Genomic DNA, 15,361 nt, shown 5'->3' with positions numbered 1-15,361 from the left:
TTATTATTAATGAAAGTAACCCGCTACTAATTAACCCAATCAAGCGACTAGCATTAGGAAGCATCCTAGCAGGATTTTTTATCTCATATAATATACCACCCACAACTGTTCAAGTAATAACTATACCTTGATATCTAAAAATCGCAGCTCTAATAGCTACTACTGCAGGATTTATAATCGCATTAGAATTAAATAATTTAACAAACAACTTCTCACCAACAAAACCTTCACCAACAAATTCATTCTCGGCTTCCCTGGGGTATTTTCCAACAATTATACATCGACTCCTACCCCTAAAATTACTTAACACTAGCCTCAAAACAGCCCTAACAACACTAGACTTAACCTGACTAGAAAAAGCAATTCCTAAAGTTACTTCCACCATTCATATACTTACTTCTTCTGCACTAAGCACCCAAAAGGGAATAGTAAAATTATACTTCCTCTCATTCCTAATTACACTAATCTGCATTCCTGTAATTTTACTCACTTAATTTCCACGAGTAATCTCAATAATAATAAAAACCCCTATAAATAAAGTCCAACCAGAAACAACTATTAATCATGCAGAACAACTATATAAAGCAGCTACACCTGCACCTCCCTCTCCTATCAACCCCAATCCATCACTATCATAAATTACCCACCCCCCTATACTATTAAACTCTAACATTAATTCTATATTCTCATAATATTTACTTACAAATAATATAGCCACCCCTATAAAAATACTTATAAATAAGATCCCAATTGTTAGTCAACTAGACACTCATGCTTCAGGGTAATCCTCTGCAGATATAGCAGTGGTATAACCAAATACAACTAATATCCCCCCTAAATAAATTAAAAATACCATTAAACCCAAAAACGAACCTCCAAACCCTAATACAGCTAAACAACCTGAACACCCACTAACAACTAAACACAACCCACCATAAACAGGAGAAGGTTTTAAAGAAGTACCTAAACAACCTACCGCAATTACTAGACTTAAAAAATAAATTAATTCTGTCATAATTCCTACATAGACTTTAACTATGACCAATGACATGAAAAATCATCGTTGTTATTCAACTATAGAAACATCTAATGACAATCATCCGAAAAAAACACCCACTAATCAAAATTATTAATCACTCATTTATTGATCTTCCAACCCCATCAAACATCTCATCATGGTGAAACTTCGGTTCTCTACTAGGACTTTGCCTCATTATCCAAATTCTCACAGGACTGTTCCTAGCCATACATTACACATCAGATACAGCGACAGCATTCTCATCAGTAGCTCATATTTGCCGAGACGTAAACTACGGATGACTAATCCGATATATACACGCTAATGGAGCTTCCATATTCTTTATTTGCTTATTCATTCATGTAGGACGCGGAATCTACTATGGCTCCTACAATATAACCGAAACATGAAATATAGGAATTATTCTTTTATTCGCCGTAATAGCAACAGCATTCATAGGCTATGTGCTTCCATGAGGACAAATATCATTCTGAGGAGCCACAGTAATTACAAACCTACTATCAGCCATCCCTTATATTGGCACAACACTCGTAGAATGAATCTGAGGTGGTTTCTCAGTAGATAAAGCCACCCTTACACGATTCTTTGCCTTCCATTTCATTTTACCTTTCATCATCACCGCTTTAGTATTAGTCCACCTACTATTTCTTCACGAAACTGGATCAAATAACCCAACAGGCTTAAACTCAGACGCAGATAAAATCCCATTCCACCCTTACTATACAATCAAAGATTTCTTAGGAATCCTCATCCTATTGATAGCTTCCATAATTTTAACTTTATTTTTCCCAGATATTCTCGGAGATCCTGATAATTTCACCCCAGCAAATCCACTCAACACTCCACCACATATTAAACCAGAATGATATTTCCTCTTCGCCTATGCCATTCTACGATCTATTCCCAACAAACTTGGTGGTGTCTTAGCATTAATCTTATCAATACTAATCTTAGCTTTTATACCACTACTCCATACCTCAAAACAACGAGCACTCACCTTTCGCCCAATCACACAAATTATATACTGAGCTTTAGTAGCAGACCTCCTTATCCTCACATGAGTTGGCGGCCAACCAGTTGAATATCCATTCATCATCATTGGACAAACAGCTTCAATTACCTACTTTACTATTATCTTAGTCCTTATACCAATCACAGGTATAATTGAAAACAACATATTAAATCTAGATTAAATGTCCTGATAGTATAAACATTACACTGGTCTTGTAAACCAGAAATGAAAAAATTTTTTCTCAGGACATCAAGAAGGAGGGATCACTCCCCCACCGTCAGCACCCAAAGCTGACATTCTATTTAAACTACTTCCTGTACATAAATTTATCTAACACATATTACATTTATGTATATTGTACATTAATTTATATGCCCCTAGCATATAAGCATGTACTATACATTAATTATATAAGACATTATATTCTTAATCAACATAAATTATATCCACCATGACTATTAAGACCAACTATTTAATTAATGCTTCTTATACATATATATAAATCTCCCCATACCCCATTAAGTCATAAACTCTTCTTGTCCATACGACTATTCTCCCACTCATTTGATCTATTAATCTTCCATCCTCCGTGAAACCAGCAACCCGCCCACCTTATGCCCCTCTCCTCGCTCCGGGCCCATTTTAACTTGGGGGTTACTAATGTGAAACTTTATCAGGCATCTGGTTCTTACCTCAGGGCCATAAAATGCTTTATCGTCCATACGTTCCCCTTAAATAAGACATCTCGATGGTACGGGTCTAATCAGCCCATGCCTAGCATAACTGTAATCCCGGGCAGTTGGTATTTTTTATCTCTGGTGTGCTTGCCTCCCCATAGCCATCAAGGCATGAAGTTCAACTTACCTTGTAGAAGAACTTATCATTCAAGCGTCATTTATCCCCATTCGTTCCCTAGCAACATATTAATTAATTGGGCCGGGACATATAAACAAGTCGTATTAATCATGCAAATGTTCTCCCCTCATAACAACCCCCAAGCGCATACTTTTCATGCTTGTTAGACATAACTTCAACCTCCCCACCTAGCCTCCAAGAACAAAAAACCATCTCGGGCTCTCGTACATTCGAATAATCACCCAAATATAACTTGAAATTTAGTATTGATCAAAAAAATTAAAAAAAAAATCAATACCAAAAAACAAGTCAAAAGGCCCAAAAATTTTCAAGTACAATTTCAGTATTGATTTTTTCTTAGTTAATGTAGCTTATTCAAAGCAAAGCACTGAAAATGCTTAGATGGATGCTAACATCCCATAAACAATAAAAGGTTTGGTCCTAGCCTTATATTTAGTTGGAGGCAGAATTACACATGCAAACTTCCATAAACCAGTGTCAAATCCCATAGAGTTTCTTCTAACTCTTAGGAGAGGGTATCAAGTACATTCAATAGCTAAAGACACCTTGCCTAGCCACGCCCCCACGGGACTCAGCAGTGATAAAAATTAAGCAATAAACGAAAGTTTGACTAAGCCATGCCTCTTTAAGGGTTGGTAAATTTCGTGCCAGCCACCGCGGTCATACGATTAACCCAAACTAATTATTCTCGGCGTAAAACGTGTTAACAGAGACAAATAAAATAGAATTTAAACCCATCCAATATGTGAAAATTCATCGCCGGGCCTAAAATCAATGACGAAGGTAATTCTAACACATCTAATACACGATAGCTAAGATCCAAACTGGGATTAGATACCCCACTATGCTTAGCCCTAAACTTCAATAATTTAAAAACAAAAATATTTGCCTGAGAACTACTAGCTACATTGGGAAAATGATGTAAATTGATGACAACTAAAAACAATAAAATGTAATAAAACAGCACCTGATATGTAAGGAACACCCTGACATTTGTGTTTTGATTTTTTAAAAATATAACATAGCACTGGACTTCATATATTTTGTATCAGGACAATATGTTACTTGACTGTGATTCATTTGAATCTTCTTAATATTAACTATCACATTTTTCTTTTTGTTGAGGACTATTTACATTTATTTTTCATTACATGTCTTGAAGATTGTTTAAAGTGCATCCATATATAAATAGCTTCAATTGAGTAACTCCAGACAGCTTCTTTTCCTCAAAGCTTTGGCTTGTGAACCTAATGTGTGCCGAATTTATGTTGTGTAAAGAAAAATACAGGGACAAGAAGAAACAGAAGAAAGTATAGAAAAGGACATTGATTTCTCTGTGAGATGTGTAAACCTAAGAATCATACATGACAAATAAAGAATAAATAGCTTGTGTGTATAAAGTTGTATTTGCCATTGAAGATATTGCCTGAATTTTCCCCTTCAAGGAAAACCTTGGTATAAGGTCTGTCATCAGAGGAGAGTAGGCCCTAAGAATGCAATGTGTCTTTAGATAAGGAACTTATGTGTGTTTTTATTTTGCGACCATGGGTATTCATAGTTACTGCTCTTGGTTGAATTTTGAATACAAGATCAAAATAAAATTTTAAGACTCACCACTCATAGGATTATTATAAAATAAAAATCAAGTGAATGTGAAGAAAACCAAAAAATTGATATCAGACTGTTCAAAATAAACAGATAAAGAAATATATTTGTAACAGACTTTAAATTGTAAAATATTTTATTCTTTTAATTTTAAGACATTATATTATAGCCACACCAATTGCTTCTTACACTTACTTTTTCTGAACCATTCTATATTCCTCTCCATTGTCTGTCATTAATGGGACTTCTTTTAAAACTAATTATTGGCATATTCAAAATTGTGAAAATTTGATGAACTAATATGACTATTTTATGAGTATAGATAGAAGCAAGGGAAATGGAGTGAATTTGTTTATTGCTCCATAAAGTTTTTCAGAAAATAAAATCCTTAACTAACTTTGTGCATAGGCATATACACAAACAAAGACAGTCAGATTCTTGGCACATTAGTGCCACAAAGGATAGTAAGATAAAGGAAGAAGGAAATATTTAAATATTGTCCTGTATTGACCTCCACCAGAAAAGATGAGGCAAATTGCCTAGGATTGAACATGACAACAAATCCACAGGTTGATGTTGAGGACTCTCAGGTGATTTGTTACTCAACTGAAAATAAAGAATATTTACTTTTCAGACTCTCATGGTTGATTCAACTTTGTGTTCTAAACTTTAGTATGTTTTAAAAAAGAATTTGTATGTGGTTTTTTATAACACATTGAGACCAATACATGTATATTTGTATATATAGGTGTGTGTGTGTGTGTGTGTGTGTGTGTGTGTGTGTAAATTTGGGAAACTAAAAATACATTCCATAGCAGAAAGTGTGAAGAAGACAGTTATCAATGAATATCTGGAAGGATCTTGATTATCACAAGTAAAATATTATTAATCATAAACTTATTTTGTAGGGGAAAAATAACTGCACTCACTATTTTCAGAATCATTTCTCCAATACACTAGAATTATGTCCAGTTAAGCCATAAATCTTTGTTACTAAAATGTGAATCTGAAGAAACATTAGAAGAACTGACAATGTTAATTTCTAGAATATTAGAAATTGAACTTAGGAAATCATTTAGAGAAAACATCAATAAGTGAATGTTTTATTCTAGAATTTCCAAAATGTGGAGAGGAGGGGTAAATTCTATTAACATTTAGATTATAATGGTGAGAATAAATATACTTTACTGCAGTAAGGGCAGTGGGAATGTCCAGAGCATGTTCTTGCCATACAATAGAGGAATTGATGTGGGATTCACCACTGTATGCTCATGTGGGACAATTGTCTATATTCTGGCAATTATGTTTTAAATAAATGCTGATTGGCCAGTAGCAATGCAGGAAGTATAGGTGGGACAACCAGACAGGAAGTAGAAGCAGGCAATGAGAACAGAAGAATTCTGGGAAGAGGAAAGCTCCCTTTGTGGTCCTGCCCAGACACAGGAGAAGGAATATGTGACCTCCCCCACAGAAAAAGATACTGAGCCATGTGGCTAACATAGAAAAGAATAATAAGTTTTAAGAGTTGATAAGAAGTCTGAGCTAATGGGCCAATCAGTTTATGATTAATGTAGACCTCTGTGTGATTTCTTTGGGACTTAAGGACTGCAGAAACCAGGCAGGACAAGGACTGGGTGAGATATAAACCTCAGACAAGAGTATGCTCTGACTATCATCGGTTAATAAAGGAACTGCTTTGGGCCTATAGCAGATCTATAGGGGAACAGAACTAGGTGGGGAAAGCTAAGCTTGAAGAAAGGATGTAGAGTCAGAGAGAAGCCACATAGCCACACTAGAGACAGATGAAGGAACTTTAGCCAGTAAACCACAGCCATGCGGTGATACACAGATTAATAGAAATGGATTAAATGAATATATATAGTTATCCAAGAAGCTAGAGATAATGGGCCATGCAGTGCTTTAAATAATATAGTTTTGTGAGATTATTTGGGGGCTAGGTGGCAGGGAAATGAACAAGCGGCCTCCTTTCAACAAGGAAAGATGAAGAAAGGAGAAAAGAATGAAATAAATCACTTCCACTTGCTGTCTACCTGGATGATGATAATTGAATTTGATGATGCAGGAATCCTACACAAACTGCTTGAGGTTGGGCACTCTATTTGCCACTCAACTGAAATGTAAAGAGTATTGATTTTCTGAATCATCATGGGAGATTCATTTCAGGTATGCTTAAACCATAGTATGTACTAAATAAAAGGCACAGTGCTTTTATAGATTAGCAGGGACCAAAGATGGTTATTAATTTGAAAATTGTAAAAGACAAACAGTTTCATCACAAATGTCAAGGAGCATATTGCTGGTGGATATTATTTGCAGAAGGATTTTCATAAACATTTAAATAGCAAAATCACTTCTTCCAATGAATTTATTGTCAAGGAAAAACTGAATATGTTTAATTAATGACTCACTAACCTCTGAGTCATTTTCCACAGTATATAAGTCAGATCCAGGAAAATGCAAGATTAATGTATTTGAGGATCAAAGCTGAAAAAAGATTTAGGAAAATTTATCCCTTGAAGCTTTAAAATGTTGGATATAGGACAGAAAAAAATGTTTTAGGAAAATTATTATTCTTCATTTTGCTATAAAGCAGAGAGAGAAAGAGAGGCAGATAGACAGACAAAGACACACAGAGAGAGAGACAGAGGGAGAGAGGGATAGAGGTGAACTTTGTCAGAATTTACATATTTGTGACTTGGAGACATATTGAAGTTGATAGAAAGTTCATATATTGGGAAGATATTTAAATACATTATTTATAACAACACATGTATTCAGAATGTCAAATACATTATAACAATACATGTATTTAAAATGTATAGCAAAATCACTAATATCATTAATAAAAATACAGCTAATATAATTGAGTAATGATTTGAACAGAGTGCTATAGAAAATAATGAAATGGTATTAATCATTTAACAAGTCCCTTTATTCCTTCTGAAAAAATAAAATATAACTTACAGTGAAAACCATGACAAATGTCTTACAATGTATCTGTGCCCAGTGGTTGAGTATTAGCAAAACAGTGGAGGCAATTATGTCAAATAAGTGCCTGCCTCTTTTCATATTGATGCTGAGCATCAAGCCAAGAAATAAAGCAGATGAGTGTTTTTGCAAAATAATAGTCAGTGAATCATCCCCTTGGTTTGAAAAGGTCAGCAAACAGAGGAGCATAACATCAGTCTGTAATTGGATTATAAAGTGGATTCTTGACTCATTCTTACTGACTGGTAACAGAAAACAAGAGCACATGAAGAAAGAATGAGAACTACTCTTCAGTCCACTGTTATTTTATTTTATTTTTTTTTCCTTTTTGGGTTTTTTTTTTATTGCGAAAAGAAGAAAAAAAACATAAACAAAAAACAAGTTTCCACCTCCTCCCAGCCTCCCATTTCCCTTCCCCTCCTCCCACCCTTCTCCCCCTCCTCCCACCCTTCTCCCCCTCCTCCCACCCTTCTCCCCCTCCTCCCACCCTTCTCCCCCTCCCCCCACTCCTCTCCCCCTCCCTCTCCAGTCCACAGAGCAGTCCGGGTTCCCTGCCCTGTGTTAAGTCCTAGGTCCTCTCCGTCCATTTTATTTTATTTTTTGAGTCAGGGTTTCTCTGTGTAGCTTTTTAACCTGTGCTGAAACTCACTGTGTAGGGAAGGCTTGCCTTGAACTCACAGATATTCACTTTCCTCTGTCTCTTGAATGTTGTGATTAAAGACATGTGCCACCACAGCCTGGCTCTATTGTTATTTTTATATTTTTAGAATTTGGAGAACATGTACATTCTATCAGTGTCACTAAACAGAAGACTGTGTCTTGGGGCAGGTTGAAAGGATTTTATGGAAGAGCCTGTGCAACTCAGTGACCCAGGACTATGAAGCTGAATCATACAATGTGTTTGTATTTTGTATTTCAATCCATATCCCACAATTATTTATTTTTCATTATTCAAAGAAGTCTGTTTGTCATGTATATTTCTAGTAACATGCTTTTAAAAAAATTGCGTGTTGACGATTTTCCACATATATAAAATATTCTGATAATTCTTCTCTCTGAAGTCATCTCAATCTTGTCAGTTCCTTCTACCCAATAAGTCCCTTACACACTATCACTAATTTTAGCTTATCTGTGGTCCTATAAATTTATTCAGGGCTATATGTGTACCCTTAATTTTGTAACTAATGCTTGGGCCTTAAAGACCTGACAAGAAGAAAAAATAGGCCTGGACAATGTTCTTCCTACCCCAACCTATCATTGGCCCATAGTTCAGAAATGAAATGTGTAATCTCATGAGACATGTCCTCTTTCATAACCTCCAGCCCACAGGAAATGGCTAGTTTATGTCTAGTGTAAGCAAACATGCTACCTGTGACTGAATATCCAGAATACATGACAAGTTTAAAACATAAAGTACGAGAAAAGTGACAGTTCAATCACAATGGACATGGGACAAGGAAAGGAGGGGGGAGAGGGAGAGGAAGAGAGAGTAAACAAAAAGACCAGAGACATCTTTTGTTGGTATTGCAAAATTGTATAGTAACTCTGGAAACAGTGTGGAGAACACATAGTTTTCTGAAAGTAAATATGGACCATGTGACTCAGTTATACAGCTCTTGGAATATGTCTAAATGAATTGATATTCTCCTTCACAGGTATTTTCTCATGCATGCACACAACATCTTTTCACAGCAGGTAGAAAATGAAAACAATCTAAATGTTCTATAGCTTTCTAATGGATGATGAAATAGTGATACATGTAGACTATTCCATTGTAAAGAAAACCGAAATCATGACATTTGCAGACAAATGGCAGGTACTATAAAAGATCTTACTGAATGAGATAAACCACATCTAAAAGAACAAATGTTGCATGTTAGGTCTCTTCTGTTGTTCCAAGCTCCAAATATTCAGATAAATTTCAGGACTCACTTGCTACCTTGGAGTGTAACAACATTCAGTAAAAAAGAGTCCACAATATTGAAATAGATGAAGGGGTGCATATTGGAGGGTTTAGAATGAGGGAAGAAAGAAAAGTGGGGAATGATGCAATTATACTGTATTCCCAAAATGAAAAGAAATAGAGATAATAATAATAAGATATAATTTAAAGAAAGTGTCATGAATGGTAGACTAATTCTTTATAATATTGTAGTTAGTAACCATGGTTGTCAACCAAAAACACCAAAATACTAACTGTAGGTTATTCCATGTGTCAGAGAGGGAAGCCCCAGAGGATAAACAAGCACTGCGGAGTACTGATATTCTTGGTTGTTCCTAGAAATAGATGACAAGATCCTATAGCTAAGCACAAGACAGACCTTGGTTTTGATGTGTAAAGAAGTCAACTAGTCAGGGAGTGTCCTTTAGGAAATGTAAACATATTTTCAGCTTGAATGTAGAGTCCATTTGCACATTATACAATTTTTCTGAACATTATTATTTTTTTATAGATTGTTTCACTTGATTTGGTTTCTTCTGATTAATGATACCTGTATTTATTGCCAGTGGACATTTAGCAGCAGTTTTCTATTATTCATACAGTTAAGCTTTGGTGGTATCTCTTGTAACTTTGTGTCATAGTCTTTGAATTTAGTATACAGGAAGAATAAAGTGATCAATATATGGGAGGACTTAAAGGTATCAATAACCTTATAAAAGATCCTTCTCTAGTATTAACATTTTATCTTCTAACAGTGTGGTTGCTTTGGCTCATATAGCTCAGGCCACTCTATAAAATTCATTTAACTACACAGTGTTATGTTTAGATTCAGAATGTGTTTTAAAGCATGTGCCATGGTTTTAAATGAATCATGTATGACATGTGAACATGCATTGTGACCTTTACTCACCAGTATAGTTCTGGAGGCAAAAAGATTACTTAAATGTTCTAACAAGAATAGTTCTTTCTGACAGAAATGCTCAATTAATCATCCCAACAGAACCTGACCTTTAGCCTAATCTTATTAGTTTAGGAATATGAGATCATATGTAGTTCAGCAGGGTGAAGTGAACATACTGGACAGATGCAGGCTGTTGTGGTGCAAAACCATTGGTTGATTCCATGAAACTCCCTCTAACTAACTGTATAAATGTTTTGTCAGTTCTGTTCCTTCACAACCAATATTTTGAGCTACTACAGAAGACCAAAGTCAGGCACCACCATGGTAAATTTTCTGCTGCTGACTTTGGCATTTGGTCTGGCTCATGCTCAGGTAAATTCATTTGGTCCATGCATAGGCTTAATGTTCTTCAATAGCATATTTCTGGGGATGTGATGTGTTGTCCAGTTAGTACATATTCATGAAATAACCTTTCTGACTTTCACTCAGTTACACTTTTTAATCCGATTCTCTAGGATGAAAGAAATGAAATAAGATAACAATGGGTTGATTATGCAGATGTTAAGAGGGCAAAACATCAGCAGCTCAAAGTTCAGGTGCAGTGTGCTATGTTAATTAAGTCATCATATTGCCCTGTGTTATTCTACATCACTTGAAACATAATTTGAAGTTATAAACAAAATATTATAGATTTATATTTCTAGTTAGCTTATGCATTTCCAATAATTGAGATAAATGGTCTTTGCTGTTTTCTTTAGATTGAAGGAAAGTGGGATACCATTGTCATTGCTGCTGACAATGTGGACAAGATAGAGGAAGGAGGACCTCTGAGACTCTATGCTCGTGAACTTACTTGTAGTGAGGAATGTAAAAAATTGGAAATCACATTTTATGTCAAGTAAGCAAATGGTCAACCGTCTAAACTGAGGAGAATATTTCCATTTTTCAGATTTTATGTTGTTAAACTTACAGTGGCATGTTCTGTTTTTGGTCATGAAATTGAAGTACTCACCTTCATCAATGTGATTATGTCATTGCATGATGGTTTAGTTCTAGACACCACACAAAAGTTAGACATTGTCTCCAATTCCATGAGTATTTCCTTAGAAATCCTTTTGGTTGGAGTTCAGTGGTTGAATTTAGTGCCCAATTATTAAATTCAGCAGACTATATGGATTTTATTTCTAGTAATTTGAAAGGTATATGCGAGCATTTGGTTCAAAATCACACATACTATATTATAAAGTCAATGCTGTCATAAAAAGGCTTCCTCAGAGAGGTTAGATAAGTCTATTGCAAATTATTTTATTTGGTGCTCTAGTTTCAAAGACACTCTATGACATTAGGATAACTATGTTCATTGTAAGAGTGTATAATGCCATACGAACTAAGAAAGGCTAGAACCATTTCTATCTTCTAGCTACAATAGTAAGTTTTTGATTAAAAATTAAATCACTTAAAACACATGCATATAATCCTAAAATACATATTATAACTGGAGTAGAACAAGAGAATTAACATATTGAAAGCCATACTCAGTGAACAGTGAAATTGGGATAAGAAAGCCATCAGAGTCTTCATAGCATTTGGAAAAATTGTCACAAGTAAAGTAAGTCATGTTTATGATTTACAAACAGGATAATATTTTCTAAACAGAATTAGGAGAATTGAGGTAAGCTTAGGTACTTCTGTTCCAGCTCTGTATACTGTTCATAGATACTATTACTTTATCAAATTCATTATAATACTTGAAGATCTTTAATATGAATCAAAGGATATAAAGTATAAACCAGGGTACCTCTGTTTGATTTTTAGTGCGAATGGCCAATGTTCAGAGACAAAAATCACTGGTTATAGGCAAGAAGATGGCACGTACAGAACCCAGTGTAAGTACGGATTCTGGGAGCTTCCTCTATGAACAAAAAATTGTGAGTGTGCACACATACATGGACATTACAACCACTCATAGGTACATGAACCTAGAACATGGTTACTTGGATAGTTATCAATTCTTCCAAGCAGTTGAGATATGCTACAAAGTCAGAGTACATTGTAGGTCATCTGAAGTTTACATGGAGAAGAACACTATTACCTGAAGATGTAAGCAATGCTAACGATATCTCCAAATAGTTTCCTGCATGAAAATTTATTTCTATATAATATTCAGTGTCTTTTCTTTCATACAGTATCTTGAACAGGCCTGCCACTCAATGATAGGTCTCAGTGACCTCAAAAATCTTTACAAACTTTATGCCTCAGACTGTCTACTACTTATATTGCAGGCATTATCTATCATCCCAGATTTTTGGAAAATTTAAATTCATGGTGCTATTTTACAGTTTAATTTTCTTTTATTTTGTAGAGATCATAACATTTAGGTCATACGATGAAACATTTCAATTTTGAAAAGCAGTTAGGAAAAAATCTGTTTAAGAATTTCAGACTGACTACTTTTGTAAAAATTGCTAAGATAATAGCAATATTATTCAACTGAATTATACACAGGATGACCTTTGGTTTGATCTTAAAAGAAGGGAGGGCACATTCTTCTGGCAAGTCTATTGTTTTCCAAGTTTACATGGGTATTTAAAGAAGTCCAGTACTATAAAGTGACCAGATCCTAAAATCCCCCTTTCCCTTGAGTCATGCTTATCATTTAATCAGTGTCAGTAAGTGGAAATACCTCATACATGTAGACACACACACACACACACACACACACACACACACACACAGAGAGAGAGAGAGAGAGAGAGAGAGAGAGAGAGAGAGAGAGAGAGAGAGAGAGAGAGAGAGAGAGAGAAACACACACAGAGAGACACACACAATATGAAGGTCTGGTAAACTTAAAATGTTCATTCTTACATCTTTTGCATACATAATCTTCCAAGATGAAAACTTTTATGCATATCTCTAATTATTACAGTTAATCTCTTTTTGCATATGTAGCAATTTGTCCACCAAATATTACCATTGTGTGACATCAAAGTTTTACAGTTTTCAGTAATTGACATGTGGCCTTTTAGGATATGGTTATAGGGGAAGAAATAACCAACAGAGTGATCCCACAGGTCTTGATGCAAAGAATTCAGAGAAAATGTAGTGTGTCTGTACCTAAGATTCACTATCCTGTTTAAGGAGTTGGAAATATTGGTCACTGTGTTATGATGAGATATGTAAAATGAATGACTATAGGAAAATATTTACACACATGTGTCATATGATAGTGAATCAGACATGATTGCTAGAGTTGGTATCAATATTAATGTTTAGTCAACAGGTAACATCAAACAAAGTAGAAAACTAAGTGACACTCAATTTGAAATGTTTCCATTATTACAGATGAAGGTGATGGTAGATTTAAACCTGTGCATGCAACACCAGACAATATAGTCTTTATCTGTCAGAATGTGGATAGAGCTGGCCAGACAACAAACCTGATTTATGTTATTGGTAAGAATGGTAGTGCGTTTTTGGAATGGTAACAAAGGTATCACCCTGAAACTGAAGATTAAGTCAGATTCACACTTGAAATACTGTATCATGGAATTTCTAGACTCCTGTCCTCTAAATAACAATCTGATTGTTTTGTGGATCAACTTTTACATTATATTTTAATTTGAGTAGTATAGTCATTGAATACTAGAGGCTAAGCAGAAGACTATTGGAAGTGTTTATGTTCATGTCGCCTCACTGGAGAGAATGAAGCAAATATTATTTTCCCAAAGTTCAGACATTTTTGAGTGTCATTTGACCCAGTGTGTACTAAATTAAAACATGAACTCTAGAGTATAGAGTCGGCAGAAATGTGAAGGTTCCATTGACAGGCCTTCATGACTCTCTAGTGTTATGTTTTTGAAAGTATATAGGATTGAGATAAATGAATTCTTTAGGAAAGTTGTTTTTTTTTGATACATCATGAATCCCTGAAAAGTGATGTCATACAACCATATAGACTTCATTAAATGCATCCATGGAATCTGAGGAAAATTTTTATTGAATTTATTGATCCAACCAGGGTAGATGAATTTTGAGCAGTTGGGATTTTCCATTGTGCATCATGAAGGTACATGAAGGTAGCAATGTAAATACTGCATAATTCTACTGAACGTGTCTGTGACATTGTTATTCCTGCAATGTAGGAAAAGGTCAACCTTTGACTCCTGAACAATATGAAAAACTTGAGGAATTTGCCAAGAAACAGAACATTCCAAAAGAAAACATCCGAAATGTTCTGGCTACAGGTAACCTCAATGAATATTTTTTGCTCTGCTATATATATTCTGTGTATCGGTGTATTCATATATATATTTATAGCGAATCTATCAATCTATCTATCATCTATCTATCTATCTATCTATCTATCTATCTATCTATCTATCTATCTATCTATCTATCTATCTTCTGTCTATCTATCTACTCAGTAAGGACCCTGATTTTAGACTATATCTAGTCATATGCAATCTTTCAGTTGCTATTCCCAGCAATAATCCTTGAGGAGCTGTTCTCATTTTCTTATGAGAATATTTATGTCACTCCTTACACTACTTATGTTCTTTTACAGATACTTGTCCTCAATAACGACCATCTGTAGGTGAGTAGAACAGAAGCCAGGCCTAACCATCTTGATATATGAATGAATTTGTGCTTATTACATAAAAAATTATAAAAAATATGTGATCAAATTAAAAATGAACTCAAAATTGGCAAAATCAAGACAGGATATTATGTGTCTTTTAAAGCAGAAAATCTTTTTTTTTGTTTATTTTTTTTTAGTTGTTGAAAAAAAAATTCCGCCTAGTCCCCATTTCCCATTTCCCTCCCACTCCTCCCACACATCGCCCCGTCCCCCCACTCCCCTCCCCCTCTCCCCCCACACCACTACCCCTCCCTCTCGAGAATGAAGAGCAGTCCAGATTCCCTGCCCTGCGGAAAGTCCAAGGTCCTCCCATTTCTATCCAGGTCCAGGAAGGTGAG

The 15,361-nt window shown here is 35.1% G+C and overlaps 1 protein-coding gene across 1 annotated transcript; it reads left to right on the top strand.

Annotated features, from left to right (window-relative positions):
• Positions 1-10,705: 10,705 nt before the first annotated feature.
• LOC121441210 (odorant-binding protein-like) lies at positions 10,706-14,965 on the top strand. The gene is made up of 6 exons (XM_041642366.1): positions 10,706-10,756; positions 11,143-11,282; positions 12,200-12,270; positions 13,727-13,837; positions 14,527-14,628; positions 14,949-14,965. Exons 1-6 carry the CDS (start codon positions 10,706-10,708, stop codon positions 14,963-14,965), a joined length of 492 nt encoding a protein of 163 aa, XP_041498300.1.
• The last annotated feature ends 396 nt before the right edge of the window (positions 14,966-15,361 follow it).

The sequence above is a fragment of the Microtus oregoni genome, unplaced genomic scaffold (genome assembly GCF_018167655.1).
Source record: "Microtus oregoni isolate MIOR12 unplaced genomic scaffold, Mior012 000074F_001, whole genome shotgun sequence".
Lineage (NCBI taxonomy): Eukaryota > Metazoa > Chordata > Mammalia > Rodentia > Cricetidae > Microtus > Microtus oregoni.
This window is presented reverse-complemented; position numbering and strand designations above follow the sequence as displayed.

Coding starts and splice junctions, on each gene's coding strand:
- LOC121441210 (XM_041642366.1), top strand. CDS start 10,706: ATGGTAAATTTTCTGCTGCTGACTTTGGCATTTGGTCTGGCTCATGCT. Junction 11,283..12,199: donor GAAATCACATTTTATGTCAA/GTAAGCAAATGG, acceptor TTTGATTTTTAG/TGCGAATGGCCAATGTTCAG. Junction 13,838..14,526: donor AAACCTGATTTATGTTATTG/GTAAGAATGGTA, acceptor CCTGCAATGTAG/GAAAAGGTCAACCTTTGACT.